Source organism: Lepisosteus platostomus, chromosome 6, assembly GCF_059453375.1.
Source record: "Lepisosteus platostomus isolate fLepPlt1 chromosome 6, fLepPlt1.hap1, whole genome shotgun sequence".
Classification (NCBI taxonomy): domain Eukaryota; kingdom Metazoa; phylum Chordata; class Actinopteri; order Semionotiformes; family Lepisosteidae; genus Lepisosteus; species Lepisosteus platostomus.
In genome coordinates, this window is record NC_142616.1 from 34,022,715 (window position 1) to 34,046,922 (window position 24,208).

The 24,208-nt window shown below is 36.6% G+C and overlaps 1 protein-coding gene across 4 annotated transcripts in view; it reads left to right on the forward strand.

Moving 5' to 3' along the window:
- The window catches only part of inpp5f (inositol polyphosphate-5-phosphatase F), an 84,576-nt gene that overhangs the window by 5,211 nt on the left and 55,157 nt on the right, over positions 1–24,208 (forward strand). For 3 of the 4 annotated variants that reach the window (XM_088635548.1, XM_088635549.1, XM_088635550.1), the window contains exon 2: positions 22,310–22,390. In XM_088635548.1, the coding sequence (XP_088491674.1) occupies positions 22,310–22,390 (81 nt within the window). Of the gene's footprint in view, positions 1–18,380; positions 18,501–22,309; positions 22,391–24,208 lie in introns of those variants that run through there. The other variant, XM_088635551.1, reaches the window with a different exon arrangement.

Here is a 24,208-nt window from a genome sequence, read left to right on the forward strand (position 1 = left end):
TAAAACAAGTTTTTTTCAGAGTGTGCCAGGGCAGCAGGCTTGCTGTTCTGGTACAGATTGTCTGCAGTGTTGTACAGTCCATTACAGCAAGGTTACAATTGATTTTGATGACACAGTCCTTGTAATTTTTCCTTTTTTGTGCCACTTATATACAGTACATGGTGCTGAATGACTGTTTTTCAGGCTGTGCTATTTTAGATGCAGGAAAGAAAACTGGTCAACTTTTACTTTTTTTTTTGTTAGCAGTGAGTGTTCTCAAACTAATTTTTTGGAGAAGAGTTAAGAATTCGCCTAGTCACTAAACCTTTTCACTGTGCTGTAAAACCTGTTTTAATAAAACCTGTTTTAATGAGGCTGATGTTTATAAATTGGGTTTCCAGGATGTACAGATTTAAAGCTTTCAATGCTTATTTTGCTCTTTCTGATGTAAAGGCTATTGTGTAACCTATGGAGGATTGTGTACACAATGAAAGATCATTATTTGGAAACAACTTGTTAATTATGAATCTACCAAATCTACAGCAAACGGATTTCAATTGAAATGGGGCCAGTTTTTTTTTAAAGAAGTGAATGTATTGTTGCATTTCGGCTTTTTACAGAGCACATAACTTTATACAGGTCATGTACTTGCAGGTGAAGAATGCCACCATGTTACTTAATCTTCTCCCTGTATTTCCTTCTTCTGCCAGACTACTAACACTGAAAACGGAGACTAACTGCTGAGGAACTGAAGATTCTTTATTTTCTGTCTGGGAATGTCTTACTAACGTGTGTAAGCACTGCTGCCTTAAGGATTTCAGATTAGTCCATATGAGATGGTTAAAGTAATAGGCAATGAGGGTGTCAAAGGGTCTGGCAAATAGTTAAGGACAAAAATACAGCAACTCCACTGGTGCTTCAAACTGTTTGCAGGTTCCATCACAACCTGGAGGCTTACTCTCCTTAATCTTTAAACTTACAGTCTTACAGTAAACAGTGAAGTCAGAGAGGCAAAAAGTATTGGACCACCAGCAGCTTATTTTTTGCTTTCTTTTTGAAATATTCTAAACACACTGGCAGGTTATTTTACTGCTATTATCATTTTCCTTCTTTATTCAAGCCTGTTTCATTGCACATAATGAGCTTTTTCTGCAAATTGTAATGTGTTTTTTACAGCTTGCCCTTCTAGCTGAAATTGGTTCACTTTTATTCGGCTTCATTAACAGAGACAATGTAGTCATTTCTTAAACTGGCCTGTATATTGAAGCTAATCCTTTAAAAGCACCCATCAGCCATAGCTTAGATCACTATTGTCTTCTGTTGTATCCAAACCAGCCAGGCAGTCCAGTGGAAAAAGTGTTCAGGGCTTCAGTGATGGGATATAACCTTCTTGACAGACTTCAGGATGAAATTACATATACTGCCAGTGGAGCAGTTATACTTTATAGTCACAATAGTGAAGGGTTTCTCTAATTACATTGATGTGAACCATTTACCTGAAAAGTCCAAAATAATGATTGTGTATGTCTTTAATTTGCGTTAATAAATCTACATTTAATTTTTTTTTTTAGAATCTTGTCTTCTTTAATTATTGTTTTCTATTAAACACGAAACCAAGACGTTCACCTTGCACATAATTTGAAGGGGAAACATAAACATACATTTTGATTTTGCTAATCTAATTTCTTATGTGTTTATATAAAATAAATTAATGTCTTAAAGACATTAAGAGCGAAGTATTTGCAGTAACCAACAATATTTGTGTTTGGGAATAGACAGCAGCAACAGTTCAGCACAGATTTTGTGCAGGAATGGCAGGTTTCAGTAAATCCTTGAGGGATTAACCTATTTAGTGTCCTATAAACTCAGGGTAAAATTGAAGTAATGCCATAATCTATGGGGAAACCAGTGCAGCATATCCAAATAGAAGTTACATGGTCAGTAGACTTTGTTATTAAAGGTGGTACAGGATGTTTCTGAACAAGTCGGAAGTTTATTTTTAAGAGACATTAGACAGCCGGGAAACACCGTACATTCTAGTCTAAACAAATGCACACCTCCGTTTCAGTATCAGTACTTGGTATCTGACAAGGCAGGGAGGAGGTCTAATTATGATACATTGCACAGGTAAAAAGGTTAAAAGTGCACCTTAAACAGCAGTGAGATATAACTTTCCCTTGACACAATTCAAGATATTAGGCCATGTCTGTAATTGAGTTCCATGACAGTGTTCACAACAACAATCTGAAGTCAGTGCTTTTTGGCTCTTCTTTTTAAGGTACAGTAGGTTTGCATTTCAGAGTCTCCATTATGACTGCTGTTCTCCAACGCTGCAAGCATTGCTGAAATACTGCCTACTTTTAATAATTGATATGCATTTGGGGTAGTAACCCAGGCCCTGCAGAAAGAACAATAAAGCATGACCAGTGAGTTGGATAGTGTGACTGAAATCTAATGCAGTCCAGCTCCTGTTGACATTACTGGGATCCCTCAGAGACCATCATATAAAGTATTCTACTACACTTAAAGCTTTATATGGTGGAATCAAAGCCTGCAAACACTTGTCAGTATACACTCTAGTTTCTGTACATGACTTCAATATTCTAGTGCATAAAAATGTGTTTATCATTCATATTTGACTACACATATTAAAGCATTCTGATAACTATGTGGTGTGCTTTGCCATGGATGCATGTAAAAAAGGTTCACTATTCCATGTCCTGGCCAGAATGGTTTTAGAATCTTTTAGGCTTAGAGGAATTATTTCCACCTCTAATCAGTATTTTCTGCAATATCTTTCATATCTTAATATCATGAGTTTCAGATTTGGGTTACTTCTACCAGTGTGCTTTTGGCTCACAAAGAGCACCAATCAAAGTGTTACCAATCATGTTGTATCGAAGGGGCTTTTTTTTGAATGTCTAGGCAGATCAATGTATATTTAGTGAATACAGTGTTATTGTGATTTCTGCTTTTTTTTTGGCTTTTACAGTGTGGACATGCTTTATGTCCATCTGTACTTTTTTTTTTTCAATAAGGGATACAAACAGGCTAGGCTTGGCTTATGGAAGAGCATTGCTTTAAACTAATGAGCTCAAGCTACCTAGGAAAAAAAAAGTATGTACTGTAGATGATGGCAGTTAATTTTGTGAGCCTGTCAATAACAATGTAAGTGAAAACGATGAAGATATAGTTGAAAAATTAAGTGAGATCACTGTGGGGGCTTCCATTTTACATGAAAGGGGGGGCACCTAGCAGTATAAAGTACAGAATGAAACCTTGTAATAAGTAATCAGATGAGTTGTGTGTATTAACCTTTTGAAAAAGCACTTGTGTGATCAAATGTTCTTTGTTTCTGTCTTCATAGTGACATTTAATATATTAACTTTCTTGTATTAGGCCCAGTATTTGTGAAACGGAACCCCCTTCCATTCAGCTCTGTTCATAGACGTTTCCCCAAAAGTAGTAATTAAGTCAATTTCAGCAGGAATTGTTCACTTCATTACCTCCTTTCTTCCGGTGCTAAGAAAGGGACTAAGTCATCAGACAACAGGAAATATCACAGGGTTTCTTTCAAAGTCAAAAGATCTTTATCACTGCATGAGAGATGAAAGCATCGCTGTCCTATTTCTGGAATGTGTGATATTTTCTTACTATTACACATGATGTCTTTTTTAAGAAACATACTCTATTCCAGTTGCAGGTGACAGTGGTTAAATGTGCAGCATATTTTTTTCTGATGCATTAGAGAACTATTCTACACCTTCAAGATCAATGAGATTAAATTGATCCATCTGTTGGACTGGTAGAAATCAATGGGTTTACAGCATTTAAACATTTAAATAAATAAAATAAGCTAGGCTTTATTGTTAATATAGGGTAAATATAGGATGCTTAAGAGTCTCTGTCATGTTTTCCTATTACACTTTGTCGAGAATTCAGAATTCAAATGCATGATAGAATGTTTTCTGAGCTACATAAGAAAATATTTAAGAAATAAAAGGGTTGGGAAAAGGGTATCATTAAGACATTTTAAAATAAATCTCTATCCTAGTTTATAGAGCTTGCTCTTCTTATTTTCAGCCTTTCATGCAGTACTCATTATAATCCTTTATGTTCACAAAAGGTTCATTCCAATGTGACTTTACGCAAGGTTATGGTTTCAAATCACACGATTTAAGTTTCATATCAATTACCTCGGATTTTCTAGATTTAGCTCCAGTTGAAATACATTTAAATTGCATTTTTTGTCCTGTGAGAAGTCCCAAAAAAATGTGTAGGGAGTGGGCAGCATTACTATCTTGTAAGTAAATTCCCTTTCTGATTCTTTGTTTAAATTTCAGTTCATGAAGAAATGCAAGTTTTGTAATGAGAATTTGTAGGAATTAAACAGGAGTGGAATATTTTTAAATTAAACAGAACCACTACCTCTCTGCTTAATTGTTTGCTTCAGTGATCTAAAATGTCTTGGTGCTCTGCCTGTTTTCAAGACATGACTAAGTGGTTTATTCTTATGTGCAAGGGACCTGCTGGTTTAACCCCATTAACCACTGCACCACTGAGTTGTTTTTTTTGTTTGCACAACTGGTTACATATTCAGCAGAAACATTCCTTCCTGTAATAGATTTTAAAAAAAAATTTCTATAAACATTATGATGACATTATAGGCGTTCCTGTGTTTGATTTGTTCCATTTTGTAGATCTGAAATTTGTAAATGATGAAGCTTTATTTTAAACTTCCAGGGACTACTGACTGACTTATGTTTAAATTACGTAATGTAGCCTGTCACTTCTAAGCTGGCTGTTGTGTTTTGAAACTCTTGTCTTGATCATGTGGTCTACTACACCACTGTTGTTGACATATACAGTAGGTGTCACGTAACATTTTATTTCAAATAAAAAGGCAGCGCATCCGTCTGATACATGGTCTGGAACTTAACTAGCAAATAAACTTTTTTTATTCAAATTCGGCTATGAGCTGACACTGTTTTAAACTGCTCAGTCATAAAGAACTAAGTTTTTGATAAGTAGTATTACTTTTATTTAATCACATCTTATGCTTTGTTGCAATATGTATTATTAGAAACTACTGTAGCAACTTTAATTATCAATGCAGAATTGCCTAAACAATTGACTCCTACCGACTGTCTAACCAATTGATTGATTGCAGTAAAGATAAATGGAATGCAGGAGTTGCCTAAATCTTTAACTTTTCTTGTTTAGCAGATTTGACTAAAAAGAACAATTGTCTGTTTAAGGCTTCTAGCACACTAGCTCGGTGTGATTAGTCATAACTTAAACAAAAAATCACTTTTCCTCTGAGTAATGTAGCTGTAAGAGAAAGCCTTAAAATATTTTCCAAATTCCATGAGACGAGTAAACATCTCCAATTCACTGAGTATGTCATCTGTTCCATTTGTACAACCTCCTTTTATGTTTTTTTCTTGCCGGTGGATCTGAGTGAAATGTAAAAATATGTGACTCACAACCTCTCGGAAAGTAATTTCTCCATTTTTAATCATCTTTTTTTTTAGTCAGCTCTATTCTGAGGGAGATGGTTAAAGAGTTCAGGAAAAAACTGGCCTCTCGCCTCATTTCATGTACAGTATATATACAAACACACTGTCAGGTTTTTAATGTAAAACTCTTTAAATTTGATTGCAGGCTTATTAACAAATGTCATGTGGAAAGGTGTTTGTCACACACCTAGTGCTTCTGGTGCTCTGACAGCGATGAAACAGGTGTTCTGGTAGAAACCATTTTCACTGCGTCACATGAATAGTTTGACCTGAGAACGACCATACAGCCATGCAACTCTTTTTTGCTTTGCATGGAGCGGTGAAGGCTTCTTGATTAACATTGTTGGTTCAGTGCCAGGAATCCCAATAGCAAATCATGTAATCAAATTCTGCAGCACACTCCCTGCAAGTGAGGTCACGCCATCCATGGGTGTTTTTTTTCCCCATCATCCAAAAGCTGCACATTATTCCCCTACCTTTACAACTGCTTGCCAAGTTTCCACATCTCGCCTGTAGTGTATATACTTTGGAGTTCCAGTAGCGCTGCGTGTCTAATGAATAGCCAAGATTTAATCCAGGAATGAAGCTGTCATAGCAATACTATTCATTTTTGGCAGCTTAGTTCAGTTGGAACATGATTAAATCAGAATGCTTGTACATTGTTATACAATGCTTGTTTTTATGTCTAATAATGTTGTCAATAAAGATGAGTTTTGACATTTGGATCTGCAACAAGTCATAAAGTAATCTTTTGTGTTCAGTGTTTTTTTAGTGTTTTGACAGGTCATTTTGTAGAATACTTAGGTTTCATATGTATAGTATGCATTATTGTAATACTATTATGTGTTTTGTTCACATCAAAAGCTTGGTAGCCAAAGGGGTTTTGCACTGAAATACTCATTTAAAATTTAATCAACTAAATACATTTAAAGTGAAAGTTGCCATGTTTCTATATCTTTCGTATTGCTCATTATTTTGTGGTAGACTTGACAAATTAGCCTCTAATTGTTTATCATGTGTCCCTGATCACATCTATGATCACAAGGGGAGAAAGTGAAAGACGATTTCTCCGTCTCACCCACCTTTGCACCAATTGCTCACCTTGTGAGATCTCCCAGGTGATGCAGCCCTGCTCAGGAGGTTCAGTGCTGACTGGAGAAATGTATTCCTTACCACCAGCACTTTAAGCCTGAAAGTGCCCAGGAGGTCCTGGGAGTTGGTGTTTCACAGAGAACTGTGGGAGCCCCAGCTGACTAACTCCAGCCCTTTTCTAGATGGTGCCTGTCCAATTGTGTGACACAGTCTGGGGAATCCCAGTCAGTCACATCTACGTAGCTATTGACAAGGCCCAGATTCAAACCCCTCAATGCCTGGATCACCTGCATTTGCCCAAGCACCCCACATGAGTTTTGTTAAAAATAATTTAGTGTTTATGTTTTGGTGGCTTAACCCCATCTTTATTAGGTATCTAATGGAGGAATTCACTGCGGGTGATAAAATATGGGTTAATTATGTCCATTAAAATGAGGAAGCTCCTAATGGACTCTTTGAGAGTTATTGAGATCGCCATTAATGCTGTAACATTATCAAGTGTTTAAACTGTCAAATGCATAATGAAATCATAATATATACAGGTAAAGTAGCTACTTTCTAAATCAAAGTGGTTTCCAATGATTTTATTAAATAAGAGTGTGTGCCACTCATGCATTTAACCTAAGGTATATATTAAAGTGCTTGTGGTATCAGTAGGGATCAAAAATATTTTGAGCACTACAGTAATCAATTAGTAGAGTGTAATCTCTTAGTTAACACAGGCAAGACGTTTTAATCAGTGCACTAAACTTTCCTTGGTTAAGTGTTGTTTGAGGAGATGGAACATACAGTAACTGTGAGTGTGTTTGATCATAAGAGACAAATATACAGTATGTAACCCACGTATAAAATGTGGTTATCTAAATAAATAAGCAGAAGGAATCAAAGTATACCTTGTTTATATAGTTACAGAGACCGTAATAATAGGCAGCTGAAAACTGTTTTTAAACAAGTTTTTTAAATTGTAAGTGTGAATGAGGAGCTTTTGTTTTCGTGTTCTCGGCTTACAGTAGTTTTGGGAAATTGTCACAAGACTGGAGGAAGAAAATAGGTCAGCCGTCTGCCACATTTGCTCTTGAGATTCACATGTTGGTGGAAGCTCGAAATCATTTCTGTACAACAGTAATAGTGTTGCAAAAGTGGGTGAAGACTTTAACCCATCTCTGCTCTATTCCCATTACAGTGCATTTGTTCACACGAGTGAGAATATTGATCTAATTGTGGTCTAATTATGAGTACTGTATTCACAGTAATGATTTTTAACTATTGTTATTAACATTTGGTGTGGGGGGAAAAGTAAAAACAAAATCTCAGATATTGTTAGTTTATCTGTTGATTTAATGTTTTAAAATGAATCGGGCATTAGTATAATAAGACTTCATATTCTGTTGCCTACATGACTCATTTTATATCCAGACTCTAAAGTTTAGCAGTTTTTTTATTGGACATGCAGTGGTTTTATGAGGTTTTAAGAAATGATACGTGAAACTGACATTGGGCATCTTAACTTTGACCTTTGCAGTGCAAAGTCTGTCCTATGAGAGATCTGTGAAACTGCCATGGAAGGAGTTTGGCTCATGAGGTGTATTCACCTGTTAGTAAAACTAAATCTCTTCTGTAATCCATTAACTAACCACCATAGACAGTGCAATACTTTGTATCTTTGGAACTATTTTATTTAACTATTTCATATTCATGGGGTTATAAAACATATTTATTAAAGGTGGTTGATGCTTATCTTTGGATTATGAGCTTTCATGAGATGACTAGAATGTACAGTAGATTGTAATCTACGTAGCCTCATGGCAAAGATGATAATTTATTGAATAGATTCTATAGATTTCCTATATTGCTTTTCTTAAATTCTGATGGACATTATTATTAACACGATTTATAGCTTGAAATTTCTGACAGTATTTTTATATTCATACTGTATAAGAGGCAGTAGGGCTGTTGGGATTTCTTGCTTTGTGAGTCATTGCTTTGATTAGTTTCCAAAGTCTCTGGGCAACTGCTAGAGTAGATTATGATTCAATAACAGTGCACAATGGATTTACATCTGGTGCTGGAGCTTTATTTAATTTGGGGGATGTCTGGCTTTTTTAGTATGTACATGTGCATAGACCATAAATTGGAAATTAAGAAGAAGCGATTCCTTACATGTAGGAGGGGGCTTGTATCATCCACCACTGAAATACAGCACATACTGTACCTGGATGGTATGCAAAATCCATTATGCACCAGCAGCTCCACTACACTACAGATCGGTTGTGACAAATTGCTTTATAAGTTGAATTAAGGAGAAACTTGAGGTAGGCCAGGTTGTTCAACCCTAGAGTGGAATTTAATCAGCACACTAAGGTTCGTGCCACAACTCTTTTGGCAAGTCCAACAATATTCTTGGTAACCATAACTGGGGCATTGGTTTTAAGTTCCTTTATCTATGAAGAAAGTCCTTTTAGTTGATGTAAAGACTTAAAGATCTGTGACGTCTTTGAAGTCATTCCTCACATTCTGGCTGGCAAAGTGTTTAGGCAAAAAGTGTATAGGACCAGCTTCTTGACACTTCTGTGTTGTTTTTCTTTTTTGTTATTCAAAAAGAGAAATGGATATAATTTCTGTGCCTTTCTGGGTTTAAAATGACTTTTTATGTTCTGCTGCCATAGTGGAATGCTTTAGAAAGTAATGGGTTGTCTAATAAACTTTACTTGTTTGAGCCACTTTGACGGTGTTCACTCTGGCTTGTAATGAAGTGTCAGCGTCAGTTAATGGAATCAGAATAAAGGTCTCTGGTGCCGCAAGCACATTGGTAATTATGATCTAAGGAAGGAGGTTATAAAGCAGCACACCTCGGAAAAGTTTCTGTATCTCAGCCTTCAGAACAGGAGATTTTTTTCAAACCATGTAGCTGTGATTAGGGATGTGGAAATATGGAGGGGGGTTAAATTCCTGTTGGAACATCTCTTTTAGCTCCAGGCGGATCTTTCAGTGGTGTAATTTTCTGTTTTGCTTTTGTGGATGTTAACTTTGGAAGTTTTGTCAGGGGTTTAAAACTCTCCATCTGGAAATTTTGATGTATTATATAGCAATTATTTAACTAATAGTGTAAAGTGGGTGAACACTACTGGGCGATAAAATTAACCTTTGTTTATATTTAAGACCATACTTTATCCTCAGTTTAAGAATGGGTTATGCCCCATTGTCCTGTTCATAACTATTTTTAATCACCATTTCCTTTTTATCATTTATTGACTGCATTAATAATAATAATAATAATAATAATAATAATAATAATTGCTTACACTTATATAGCGCTTTTCTGGACATTCCACTCAAAGTGCTTTACGGGTAATGGGGACTCCCCTCCACCACCACCAATGTGCAGCATCCACCTGAATGATTCGACGGCAGCCATAGTGCGCCAGAACGCTCACCACACATCAGCTATTAGTGGGGAGAAGAGCAGAGTAATGAAGCCAATTCATAAAGGAGGATTATTAGGAGGCCATGATTGGTAAGGGCCAATGGAAAATTTGGCCCAGGGTTACACCCCTCCTCTTTTCGAGAAACACCCTGGGATTTTTAATGACCCCAGAGAGTCAGGACCTCGGTTTTACAGCCTGTTTACAGTATAGTGTCCCTGTCACTATACTGGGGCATTAGGACCCACAAGGACCGCAGGGTGAGTGCCCCCTGCTGGCCCCACTAACACCTCTTCCAGCAGCAACCTTAGTTTTTCCCAGGAGGTCTCCCATCCAGGTACTGACCAGGCTCACACCTGCTGAGCTTTGGTGGGTTGCCAGTTGGGAGCTGCAGAGTGATATTGCTGCTGGTATTAGAGTGGAAACTCTAAAAAAAAATCTGTCCTTAATAATCGTTCCAATACTTAAATAAAGGCCAAGAGCATTGCCATTGTGAGTCAGTTTCATCTTCTTCGTTTAAGATGTCCACTTTCATTTTCAGACGGCATTGACCTTTTGTTTTGATCTGTCGTTGTCATTCACATTTACAGTAACCATGAAACCACAGAGCACAAGTTGGATGTTAATTTTAACAAAACCATGCTCCCTCTGTGTAGTGACTCACAGTATTCATTTGCCTTGTGTTTTACTTTTTTGTTCATATATTCCAAGTTCATCCACTCTTACACCATGTAGAATTCTTCTTTTCTTTTTGGAACCAGTTTGTATGCTGTTACAGATAGGGCTGGGCGATATGGCCAAAAACATTATCACGATAAAAATTGTCATATCAGTCGATATCAATAATTATCACGATAAATGTCAAATCATTATTTCTTTCAAGTTTAAAGGCAGATTTATTTCTCCTGAGTGAAAGTTGAAGAAACCACACAGTTAATTGGTAAATTAAACAACTCTTTATTTTAAGAACACAACAAACACTTGCCAAACACCAGAAACATTAAACAAAGCTGAGGTAGAGAGTATTCAAGTCTTTTTTTATGTCAAAATATGCATGAGTAAAACTTACAAAATAAATATCTTAATAGAAAAATTAAATACTGCAGTGTGATAAAACACATAAAACACACAAAACACACTGATGGCTCAGACAGACTGCAAAGTTTAAAGTGCTCTGTTTTATGTCTGATCGTAAAAAGCCAAAATATCTCAAAATTACCGAAGTTAAATGACCTTTTCTGTCGACGATGTCATCGTCCTTCGAGCTGGTCGTTGGCAGCACTACATTTGCTTCAGTGTCGCTCATTTCTCCACTCTAACTACAGTCCTGTCAGCCACTACCGTGTGGGTAAACAACACCAAGTTAGCTGCCCTGTCTGCAACACACACGCACACTCGCACAGTATTTTGTACGCATGCGCAAAGCGTAAACATGTACAGTATATCGAACATTTATCGAACTTTTGTTAAAATTATATAGAGAAAAATTATATTGCGATAATTATCGTTATCGAATTATCCCCAGCACTAGTTACAGATGTTTGGCACCAGTTTGCTATGCATACATACAGATGTTTTTATCTTGATTGTTTGTATCTCAATGAGTTTTATACTATAAATCATTGTAATAACACCTTAGTATTCACACTAGGATTTCGATTGTTTCTGTTGAATTATCAGTTTTTCCACAATAAACAATTTAGCACTAGATTCACCCTCTTGCTGTGTGTTGGCTGCTTTTGCTTCAAGCTCAGATATCCAGTTTGTGTAAGTTAGCTCGGTAATTTGAAGTCAAGTTCTGCATGGGTGTTCAAGATTGGCCATACATGGTATAACTGATTCCTTTCCTTTTACTAAAAAAATGTCCTCATTCAGCAGTGCATAATCAAGTTTGTCATGTAAAGTAAAAGGCTGACTCTTGATGAGGTGCCAGTGGTTATGAGATTTCAGAGGTGTCACAGCACAAGTCCTCCATTGTTACATTGTATCCTTTCATTTCTTTTCCATTTATCTCTGCTTAATGCTGCTAATCCATTCAGTTCTGCAAGGCTGTCAAAAGAGCTCAGTCAAAACTATGGTGTTTTTTACCAGTGTTAATGGAATGACTGCAATCCATTGCCGCAGTAGTTAGCTTGGTGTTCCATCAGTGTATTTGGTTTAACTGTATCTGTAAAACTTCTGATGCACAAATCTCCACCTCTCTCTGGCACGTTGCACTGTTAAAGCTATCTTTGAGTTTTGAGACATTTACCATTTATTAGCAAAAACTGTAGCAAAATCACTTAAAATGCATTTAAAAATCAATTTTTGAAATATGTGTTACTTAGTAATTAGCTTGTTATTAATTTGACCAAGGACAATGCTCAAATTAAAGTCTTTAGAGTTTTACTCTGCGTTTTACTGCAGTTGTGCACGTGGAACATTTTCACCTCTCACATAGTAATACTGCAGGCATAAAACACATCTGGGTGAGAGAAATCAATACAGGCTTCTGTTGTAAATGCAACTATGCATTTTCTCAGCCTTAGTTTTCCCTCCATAAGGACAGCTTGCTGTTGATCTAACTGCTGCCATTTTGAGGAACCACAGCTCATGAACCGGGTACCCATGTTGCAGGGCTCAGAGCTTGTGTGATTCTTCTGTGTTCGACATGTCTCAGTCATGCCGATAGCAGTGCAGTTCTCCAATCTGCAATTGTAATTCAAGAGCACCACTAAGACTAAGGAGCTGTCAGTTTAGATGCAAATTAACATTCTTTGCACTCAGTTTAATCAGATGAGGGTGCAGCCAGGCTGAACGGGATTGGGTTGCGCAGCTGATTCATTATTTAATCACCGATGTCTAACACCGTTTAATAGAAGATACTGTGTTCACAGCTTTCTGTTTGATTTTTGAAGTCTTTAATGATAGTTTCAAAGATTTATTTTCCCTTAACCAATGCTATAGTGAGAGTCCTCCAGTCTATGTACTAAATAAGAAATTATATAAGACCATGGCTCTTCTAGTCATTGGGCCATTATTATATGAAAAGTGTTGACTTAAACAATGCTGTAATAAGGTCTTAATGAAGTATTATTTTAGTACTTAACTACTAAACGTCTGTACATCTATAGTGTGGTAACAGTTAACAAAGGGGCATATGTTGTCTTGAAGTCCATTACCAAATTTATGGTGGATAAAGATTCTTATTGTAATGAATCATGATTTTACTGTATGTGGTAGTTTGTGCTGCTGTTTCTTGTAATGGTTATTTCTCCTTTTTTAAACTATTGTAATTGAATGGGAAGGTATCAGATACTATTATACATTTTAAATGTTTTTTTCTATATACAGTAGTTAACATTTCTTCATGATTCAACTTAGAACAGCATTATGCACATTACAGAAAGAATCCTGTTAACCATAACAATAGGCACATCTGTATTTATAGGTAGGTTACATAATGGAACAAGTATAAATGTAAATGTAAATAGAGCAGATATTTGTATATTGTGTATATGGTGAATATCAGGTCTTACCTGGTTTCTCCATAATAAAAGATGCATTCAAATCCCATATTCTAATATATTATTTGCATTGGAACAATGGAACACATAATAGGTTTATTCCATGCTGAAAAGAGAAGAAGGAAAACAACATTTCAGCTGTGGAGCCGCCATCGGGCTGTGAGGAAGCCTTTGCAGCCCACGCATGCTGATGCAGCTATCCACCTGAACTATAATTTGCAATGAAGGGTACTTTTTCTCATTTTACTGCTTGAAATCAGGCTTTAAAATTATATTTCTCAATTAACAATTATGCAGGCTGTTCTGTTTTTGCTAGTAACTGCTCACATCAAGTTCTGCACTTCAGAAAGTGAACACAAGCACCAGGTATCACCTGTAACCTCCAGATGTTTACGGTTGTATTGAGAACATTAATTGTGTGAAAAGATACTGCAGGCACCTTTAAGCTTTGGGAAGTGATCTGTGACACTCTGAAGAAAAATAGATTTGACGTTTCTGTCTTTTGGAGCATTATTGCAAAACAATACGTAATGCCTTTGGCAGTTTTGTATCTGCTCTGTAAGGACTCTATTGACTATGTAAGAAGTACTTTTACTAACTAGATTTGTTTTCGGTATTTGTAAAAGTTTAAGTAAATGTTCTCCAATGAACTTTGAATACAAATCATTTGAAGGAAGTCATCTTATTTTTCTTCTAAGTGGGATTGAGACCTGCTCAAGTGTTTAACTCCAATCAAAATAGACTTTTGCAATTTTTTCATTTGTACTGTAGCCTCTGGTAGAGAATCTTAATTTATGTTCTTTTGCCTTTCCATTATATTCTAATTTAGAAGGTAACTATATTAATTATAGTCTCAGATGGGGGAAAAATTATTCTCTGGTAAATTCTCCAGGAGAGTCAGGAATTATATGAAATTTACTAATACAGATATGTTTTTCTGATGACATATAGCTAAGTGGTCAAAAACCATTGTTGTGTTAATTTTTTTAGAATGTTCAGTGAGTTGTTATTCCAAATATGCAGAATATTTTGTCTTTGAACAGCTTCTTACATGTTATATATTGCAAATTTATTAATTTGTTATATGAGATGTAGGCTCAGCTTTCTCATTTAATTCGTTATTTTGAACATGTGGTACGTAAGGTTTGTTATAGAAGATAGAGTAACTGTGATTTAAAATTTAAACTCTTCAGGTATTATTTTTGTTATACTTGCATATCCTGATGACATGAAGATAATTTTCCATTTTTGTACTAGTATTGTTAATGGTTCTGTAATTTCTAGCTCATAGCCAGTCGATTGGGCTTGCATATAAGGCCTGGCTGGCACAGCTTTAAATTAAATATTAGGAGCCCCCCAGTCACCTTCCTCTGAAAGCGGTCCCTTTTTGAATGTTCACCAAGCAATGGGTTATTGCTGCCCTCAGGGGCTGAGAACTTCAGACTGTACAGTATGTCAATGGTGTCCTGGGCTTGTGGTCTCAAACCATCAACAGGGTGGTGGTGTAAATCCTCCTGTGGGTGCAACCCTACCTTATATTACTTCAGATAGGCCTCCTTTTGACAGCAAATGTGCTGCTAGTTTGGGAGTGGTGTATCCACCCTCAGCTGGCAGTCTGCATTTGGGCTCAATATTACAGCATAGATGTCTGTTCAGTGTGGCACTAATGGTCTTGCAATGTTATGTACATTGACCAGACTTAAGAGAGGCAGTACACTGATCGTCTGTTACACCCTTGGGAACTGCCAGGTCTTGTAGAACCAAAACCTCTCCCACTGTATTATAAATGCAATAACCATTGCCTGCAGCTGTAGATCTTGGTCCTCCAATGGTGTGGTGGTAAACTGTTAGAGGCTTGGCCACGTCCTGGGCCCCATTCCACTGATGCTGCTAACTGGGCTTTGCGGTTGGTGTTTGTTTGAACTCTACCACTTTGAATCATTCAGTGCCCGTCTCTGTATTTGAGATAGCTTGGCATACTACCCCAGATACTAAGGCATTTTGTTCTTGTCTCCCTTATGCCTTTTTCCATTAGGCTGCCACACAACAGAATTTGTGTACTATCCCACTGATAGGTGGCTACACTTCAGACTGAAACGAATGTTAGGTTACTCCTATAACCCTCATTCCCTGAAAGAGAAGACAAGCCACCAGATTTCTTTTTTCAAATTCTAGTTTTGCAACCCCAACAAAGGGCAGGAGGCAGGTCAGTCTTCTATTCCCTAGAAGATGGAGCAGAGAGAGGGCATTGTGGTGCTGACTGGCCTCTTGGTATTGTTGGTATAAAAGTTTGTGTCTCTGGCACTGGGCGCAGAGAAATACCATTATTTGTTAGCTACTCTTCTCTTTCTGAGAACCAAGGTTACATAAGTACCCTAATGTTCTCAATCCAACAAGAGCCATTGGTCCTTCTGGAACACATGCAGTTGAATAACGCATCATTACACTTCGGATTCTTGTCTGAAGGTGATTCTAAATAGCAGGGCTTTTCTTAGAGACAAGCTGTTCAAGATATTATCTTCTGCTTGCAGGGGTCACCTTTTTCAGTTGGAGTTCGCTACATACTGAGAGTAATTAAAAATGCAACAAATCTTATTGATTCCACTTGACACATTTTAATTCCTCTCAGTTTATATACTGTATATGTTTATAGTGGCTATAGTAGTATTCCATTTCTGATATATGAAGGAAGCATGACATATCTAAGGTGTCATGTAATGTTAGATAGAGTACAGTACAGTGGTCATAGATCTTGGATAGCTTAACCAGAGGTTCCCAAAGTCCAGTCATCAAAGGCCAAAATGCTTCTGGCTTTTATTCTGGCCTGAATTATCGAGTTCAACTATTTGTTTGCTCCTTTGTCAAAATTGCTAAGTTTCCCTGAACTTTAGCAGCAGAGGAATAAAAGATTTGTAAAAGTATCAGAACTGTACTTGGGGACACCCTTTTCTATGCCAATAGGCGAAGGCACGAAAATGTACTTGTGTGAAACCCTTTGTCTAAACTTGCAAATTAATGTTATCTTCCAAAAGGTGCAAAGTAGACTTCTATGCAATCTAGAAATGGGCAAGAAATATTAGTGTGGTTATCATTGAAACGATGTGCAGCGTGTCTACATGTAATGAAGTTACAGTGGCTTTACTGGAATTACTGTACAATGAATACACTCTACCAGCTTATCAATAATTATTAAGGCTTGAAGCTGGGCTATATCCAGCCTACCTCCAGAGACCTTGGTATCAGTTAATTTTGAATGTGTTTTGACTTGGTAATTGTAGTATATATCCTCTTTTATTAGTGCTTATGGGTACATTTAAAATATTGCTGTATCTCTACCATATTACATGTATCTTGATAATTGTTTAAAAGCAAACTAATTACTTTTTACTAATTCATTTTATTTTAAATACAAATGTATGTTGGTTTTCAGTGCCATTATGGAGGCAAAATTGTTATTAAACTTTCCTGTAGATCTGCATATTTGCGAATCTTCTGAATGTGACGTTCTGAATCCTTTTTGACCAGCCCTTTCTATTGCAGAATGAAAGTGGTTCCATTTTAGAATGAAGGAACTGATCGTAAGGGAGCCCATTGTTGGAATGTTTGAAAGATAACTTGTTAACATAGGATACTTGCACAAATGTTAAACGTGCTTTCAATTCTTCTGTAACAGGTAAAGTTATATTATGGTGTTGCAGGTTTTGCCACTCCACATAAAAACTAAAAGTTATTGATACCAGTCCTATTAGCTTGAAACCCAAAGTACCAAATTTGACTTGGGTTGTTCAGGGTGTGGTGCTGTAGATCAACACCACTGCAAAAAAATAGTAGCCTCCAAGGAAACATTTTTTTAATTATTAAAGATGTATTATCTAAAATTTCCAAAAAAAGATGACAGATAATTCTGCAATGGAATATATGCTTATTTTGACTTGAATTAGATGTCATGCACTGTATCATTCCAGATATGTTTCTAGAGTGATACTGTACATGACATTCAATGTCTGGGCTTGTATAAAACTATTTTCCTGTATGTTATACTTGCATTGTGATTTGTAAACGCCTGTCATTGTTGTCTAGTAGTACGGGATTAGTTTTATTGTTCTGGGCACTGTTCTACACTTCCTGTACATTTTTGTTGGATGGTTCACATGTTTTTTACTTGCTATGCTTAAGCTTTCTGGTTCCATTTCAAACTGAGTGAAATAATAAATGCTCCTTTAGTCACAATGTGGTGTGTGTTAGTCTATTTTCTATGAAATCTTTTGCTTCCTGACTGTATTTACTTACACAAACTGTAGCTTTACCTGCCAGTTTTCAGTGGAATCCGGTTGGAATGGTTTTCATTCGCCTTTCTCGCTTGCTTCATTGTTTAAAGACTCGCATCAAGATTTAATGTGAGGCTCTGACAGGAAGTAAGGACAAGCAGCTTTCTTAGCCATTGTGTGTGCAAGCCCGAGAGAGCTGACTGGCTAAACTGAAATGCATTGCCCTCCGAAAGTATTGAGCCAACCCAGTAAAGACAATTGAGGGGGACTTGCAGCTTATACCATTGGAAATCCATGACTCGGGAATGTTTTTTTTTTACATTAAAGCAATGTGAGCATCTACTGCAAATCAGGGAAAAAAAACATACATAATAAAATTTCAAGGTTAAGGTTTTTCAAAGTCAGGTCACATGCGAAAGCAGATGGCTTTTATGATTGGGGTTATGACCTATCAACATGTTTGTTGTCAAATGGCTTTGTTGATGAAATATACCCAACCTGTTGTTGCATCACTTTTTGTATTGTTTATACTCTCCTCCTGCCTTTGACAAGTGACCAGGCAGTGATTAGAGTCTTCACAGTTTAATTCCTAAATGAGTATGGTAATGACTGCACAGTATTTGTTGCCTGGGAGATGGGGAAACAAGAATATATTCATCACATATGAAGCTATTTCAATGTTGAAAGACTGACTTTGAGCAATGTCAATTAAAGGTGAATGTTCCTGCCTTTCTTCTTGTGAAAACTCTTAAATTAGGGGGGGGTTATCTTTCACTTCTAAATTTTGTATATATCCGATTGTGTTCTGTAGGATTCTGCAACTGTTGTTACTGCTTAGAATATTCAACTGTTTCAGAATGTTCCTGTAAAAATAACATTGGAAATCTTTCTGAAAACCTGATTATCAAGAAGACTTATGGGGAGCATATGTGATGCTGGATGAGAGTAAAAACTTTTGTCTAGCCTGTGTATAACTACACTGTAAAAAAAAACACGCTTTTTTTACTGTATGTTAAATGTTCACTTATCTTGCCATTCTTGTATTTCAAAATGAAAATATAAAAATGAATTTCAGCATACTTAACTAATAATACAGCTTAATAAACATCTTACTATAAAAATCTTATAATTTAACATACTGTTTTGCCAAATGTTTAGTTTATCAAATAGCCCTTGTTGTGTTATCTGAGAATCCCACCCTTGCAGATTCTTATGAAAAAGAGCTTCACAATAATTATTTGCCTGTTTCTTGATAATTAAATTGTAAGGTTAAAAGAAAAAGATTTGTGTGCATAAGTCCAGGAAATGCAATAAGTAATTTAATAAATTTGCCTTTTAATATTTCAGTTGTTCACAATGTCAGAAAATTATTGAAATAGGAGTTTGCTTATAAAGCAGCTTAGGTAGCTTACTCAAGCACTTGACAGTGACTGTTCTGCTATCTCACATGGCATTATAACTCAGCAGAGATGTTTGTACTTACATTTTTTTTCTGAAAACCTACAAGATTTCTTTTTTTTGTTGTTTATCTTTACTTGGATTTGATTTATGTTGCCCAGCTTAGTTGGAGTTTTAGGTTTACATTCAGATTTTTGTTCTAGAGTAAAATACCTTGTATGACTAGATCTCTGACTAACTGTAACTTACTTTTTATAATGAAACTAGATAGATTACACCGGATTGCCTACAAATACCCTAACAACCTTTGAATTGCTAAGAATGATGAGGATTCAGAACTATATACCTATTATAAATGTTATTTCTACAATATTGAAAGTTTATCTGTTTTGTCCATTACAGTCATTCTCTAATCTACAGTAGATCACCTGTCGAATCTATTGCATTCTCTATTAGAAATTGTTACTTGAATATTTTATAATCTAATCTATTATGTTTTCTGTGACTAGTGTGCATAAGTCAGAATAAATGGGAATAATTGTGCTTGATAAATAAAAATTCAGAATACCAGAAAAACAATTCATTCTCAAATGTAATTTGCTCTGGATAAAAGTGTCGGACAAATACATAACTAGTAAATCTAACCTTCACAGAATACGAAGGCCTGACTCAGCTCTTATGTGAAGGGTTGGACTTCACTCTTTCAATAGATTCATGAAATAAGAACACTGAGTGCCTCATACAGTATATGACCAGCAGAACCTTAAAGTCCACACTAAGTTTCACTGACTTAAAAAATTCTCATTTGAGCGTGTTACAGGAATCATTGCCATATCATTAGCATACAGTAGCAACATGCTTCAGGTCCAATAATTAATGCAGCTCTTTAAGGTAAGGTGTGGATTTAGAAAATAACACTTTCCAAACCAGAAAAGAGGGAACATGGATTGAGGAACAATTGGAGAGAGAGAACTGTTATTTGGAGAAGAAATAGTGTAAAATGTGATTTTACTATCCATACAGTACTATGAGATGGAGTATAAGAAATGCATCTTTTCTTGAAGGACATAAGGAAAATTGCCTCAAAAACATCCTGCTTTGTGTTGCTTTGAATTGTCAGAACCTGTTAAGACTTTACAGGCAACAAGAAAATATGAAAATGACAGGTTCAGAAGACCGAGACATTACTGAGTCTAGTGAACATTTCTTAAGTTGACAAACCTCGTAAGCTTTGTCTTGTCCTGCCGTTTCTGGTATCAGTGTCATGTGTGCTCTGAATCGTTTGTCTTTCTCTTTCCTTTGGCGATTTTCCTTTCTCTGTTAGCAAGGAGCGCCTCTAAAAACTTCACTTGTGCCGAAAGGCATCCTTTTGTAAGAAGGATCTCAGCTCATAGAACCTGTTTTCCGTCACTGCTATGTAGCACAGGATTTAAGGCGAGCCTCACGATTAGCAGCTGACACCTGCATATCATCATCCACATCTGTGTGGTCTTTTCATCCCACTTGAAGGCATTGCCATGCATTTTTCTTTCCAGCAGATGCTTCTGAACTTGTCTTGTAGTGCATCAAAGAGCTTCTTCCACTTTAAAATTCAAATCTTTTGTTTTGGCAGATGAATTTTAGTGAATGATGCCAAAGTTTTTTTTTAAAACAAATATTAATTAATATGAATACTGTGGCACAAATAATATTTACACTGCCTGTTCTCTACTGTATGTGCCTTGGTGGTGTCCTAAGCAGATTTCTTCCTTAGTTTCTCATTACTGACTAATCCTTCTCCTCTTGCCCGTTCCCTGGTGAGGTGCCTCTGACCTGAAGAGCTATACAAAGGAAGCAGCTCTTATTACCATTGTACAGGAGAGGACAGTTCATCTTCCTGTAATGAGATGTTGTCCTTGGAGCCCTGCGGAAGGGCAGCCAATCAATATCGATAGTGATGTGGGAGCTGCTCTGCTTCCAGACACCCCGAAGATTTCTCCCACTCTGTTTTCTTTTTCAAGCCTTCTTGGCACATGGAGGTTGTTATAGCAGCACATTTATTTCTTTTCTCCTTCACGCATATGTTTTGCTCAGCAGTAATTCAGTAATGAATTTTTTATGGCCTCTTCTTCGAATGGAGATGCTGTCTGCTTCTGTCTGTCCACAGTCAGTGCAGTCTCAAGGGCTCTAGGTTCTGTGACAATGTTACTTGCGGTTTGGGTCTCAGACTACGGCAGTGCTGGCCAATTAGAAAGCACCATTTTTGTTGCACTACCTACCAGGCCTGTGGAGGAAATGATGTTTGTTCTTGTGAAACATTATCATTCATATTTGAATTTAATGCTTCCACTTTTTTATAGAATGTTTTGAACTTCTAGTGCTGTTTTTTTTTTGCTGGCTTAGTCTTGTTCTGTTACTGGTATTCCTTGATGTGTCGCATTTCTTATGCGGACAGAAGGCTGTAATGAACTTTCAGCCCTCTCGGCTTCTTTACCAATTAGATCCTGCAGTGATGCAGCAGTGATTTGGAAATAACAAACAGGAGAAGGAATAACTAGTAATAAAGCACTGTTATTCTCATGAGCAATAATAATTTGTCCTACATGCTTAAAAGTAGAGCTTTTATAAGTAGAGTTTTTACACTAATGAAGTTTATTAGGGTGTTATTTTTATTGTCTTCAAAACAAATGATTCTCAGGGAGCGCAGAACCCAGAAGATGATACCGACTTCTAGTATTATGACTCTGTTGACTGAATTGTCTTCTGTGCCGTGCAGTTTATTTTAAATATAGCTTTGTTCAGTGCAACTTGCATAATAGATGAAAGACAGTGAAAGAATGTTGGGTGCTTGTAGATTAATGGTACCAGAACCTTTTCAAGTGTTCTTTTCTTGCAAAGAGGCCTTATACAACCTGGTTATATGACTGGTGTGATATTTCATCTTGCAGCACACTGCAGTAGTGGAGAAGCCCAGAGGACAAGGGAACATTCACAGTGTCCTTCACACTCTTCCAGTTCCTTTGAGGATGAAAACAAATCAGATTTTTGAATGTTACTGAAAATGTGGATGTCTCTCTTGGCTTTGTTTTCAAGCAGATACCTGGTGATAATCATTGTAATAATGGGTTTCTGCCTCTGTCTTTCAGCAACAGACCTGCTGCTGGCTTGGAACCCCATCTGCCTGGGCCTGGTGGAGGGAGTCATTGGAAAGATTCAGCTTCACACAGGTTAGGCCCACAGAACAGGACATGCATGGTGCATGGGCTAGTCTCTCGCTTGCCTGTAACACTTCCAATGACATACTGTCATGAGAAGACAATTAATACGGGGCAAAGCCCGTGTTAACTAAAAATAGTTTTTGAAATCCTTTAAAACACAGCTATTCGGCGTGTTTTTTTCATTGGCTAGTAGTATAAAAGTAAAAAGTACAACATTCTTTTTAACTTAAAAGCAGCTTGATTAAATATTGGACAGGAATATACAGTAAGACAAGTAGCAGTCTTAACTGATCTTTAGAGTACAGTAGCAATGTTGCTGTATTAATAATGTTTAGATTTTGCTCTCAGATTTACATTCAGAAAGCGAGGTGAAAAGTTTTGCTTCTGCTCTGTTACCATAGATAAAGGTTACCTGTTTGCACAGGGGAGTCCTTTACGATTTACTTTTCTTATAGGGTGCCGTATTTTAGGGCTTTAGAGGTTTAGGTTGAAGGGAGGTTTGGATGGTTTCACCTAACTGAAAAACAGATCTCAAGTACAACTCAATAAATGTGTCAGACTAACAGATATAGTAGTATGCTACAGTATGAACCACTTATGGGGAATTAATTTTCTTATCATAATTAAAATAGATTATTTTCTCTACTGTTCTTATGTTTTTGTTTTTTTAATCAAGTTTAAAACTTGAAACACAGATTAAGTTTAGGAACGGTCTGTAAAGCTACTCGTTTGGAAAGAAATTATGATCACATTAGTGTAATTTGACTGATTTTGCTTCAGCCAACAGAGGCATGAACCAAAGAGTAATGTGAAAGTGGCCTTTATAATTCCCAAAGGATGATGTGCCATGAATGTATACCTATTTACAAGAAAGACTATCAAAGGCTTTTCTGCAGCTGAATGAAAATATGAAACGCCACTGGCACATTACAGCAAATGGAGCTAAGCTCTTTTGGTCAGAAGATTCAATGGCCCACTTTCTTAATATGTCAACTCTAGACAGAGTTTAGAAGAATGATCTTAATATTGAATATTCCTGTCTTATATTTTTTGTCAAGGTAAATAACATGAATCATTAAAAATCATCTTTCGCTTAGTGGGGGGAAGTTTCAGTATAGTGCCAGAAACTATTATGCACAGTGACTGATAATATCCTTGACATTTTTTCAGAATGTATTGGCTGCCACAATAAAGACTTTTCATTTTTGCAGCCTAGGCTGTTTTAAAGTATTATAGTTTGTTCATTTAGTTGTGTGTAGCTATTTTGTGTCTTTAGATTTAGATTAAGATTCTCTAAAGAGAAGACTTTTCTTGACAGATAGATACAACTGCAGGAAGCAGACAGAGAGCACTGAGATTTTGACATCCAGTCACTCTGAGATTTCAGTTTAAGTACTTTGAGCTATTGATGAGCTAGACATTCTAGGCTTTATGTTCAGCTTTTAGCTCCAGAAGAGTTCCTGATTTTGGTAGCTACAGAACAATTTTTTATCAAACAGAATTTACTGATGAGTACAGACCAGTGTTGTTCACATAGACATGAGTCAGTCGAACCTAGAATCTCACCTTGACCTTATTTGTACTGAGCGATTTATGATACATATTTACTTGTTCTGAATGTTCAAAACGGATGCATAAGGCTGTGAGGCAGTGTATTTTTACCAGCTCACTACCAATCTGTCCTAATCTGTATCTGAAGTATTCATTGTATATATCCCTACCTGCTTAGTGTGGATAAATAAGTTACATACCAGACATGCTTTTCTTAGCAAAAACCCAGATCTGTCTTGAATGCAGAAATATAACATCCAGTGCTGCCTGTGATCT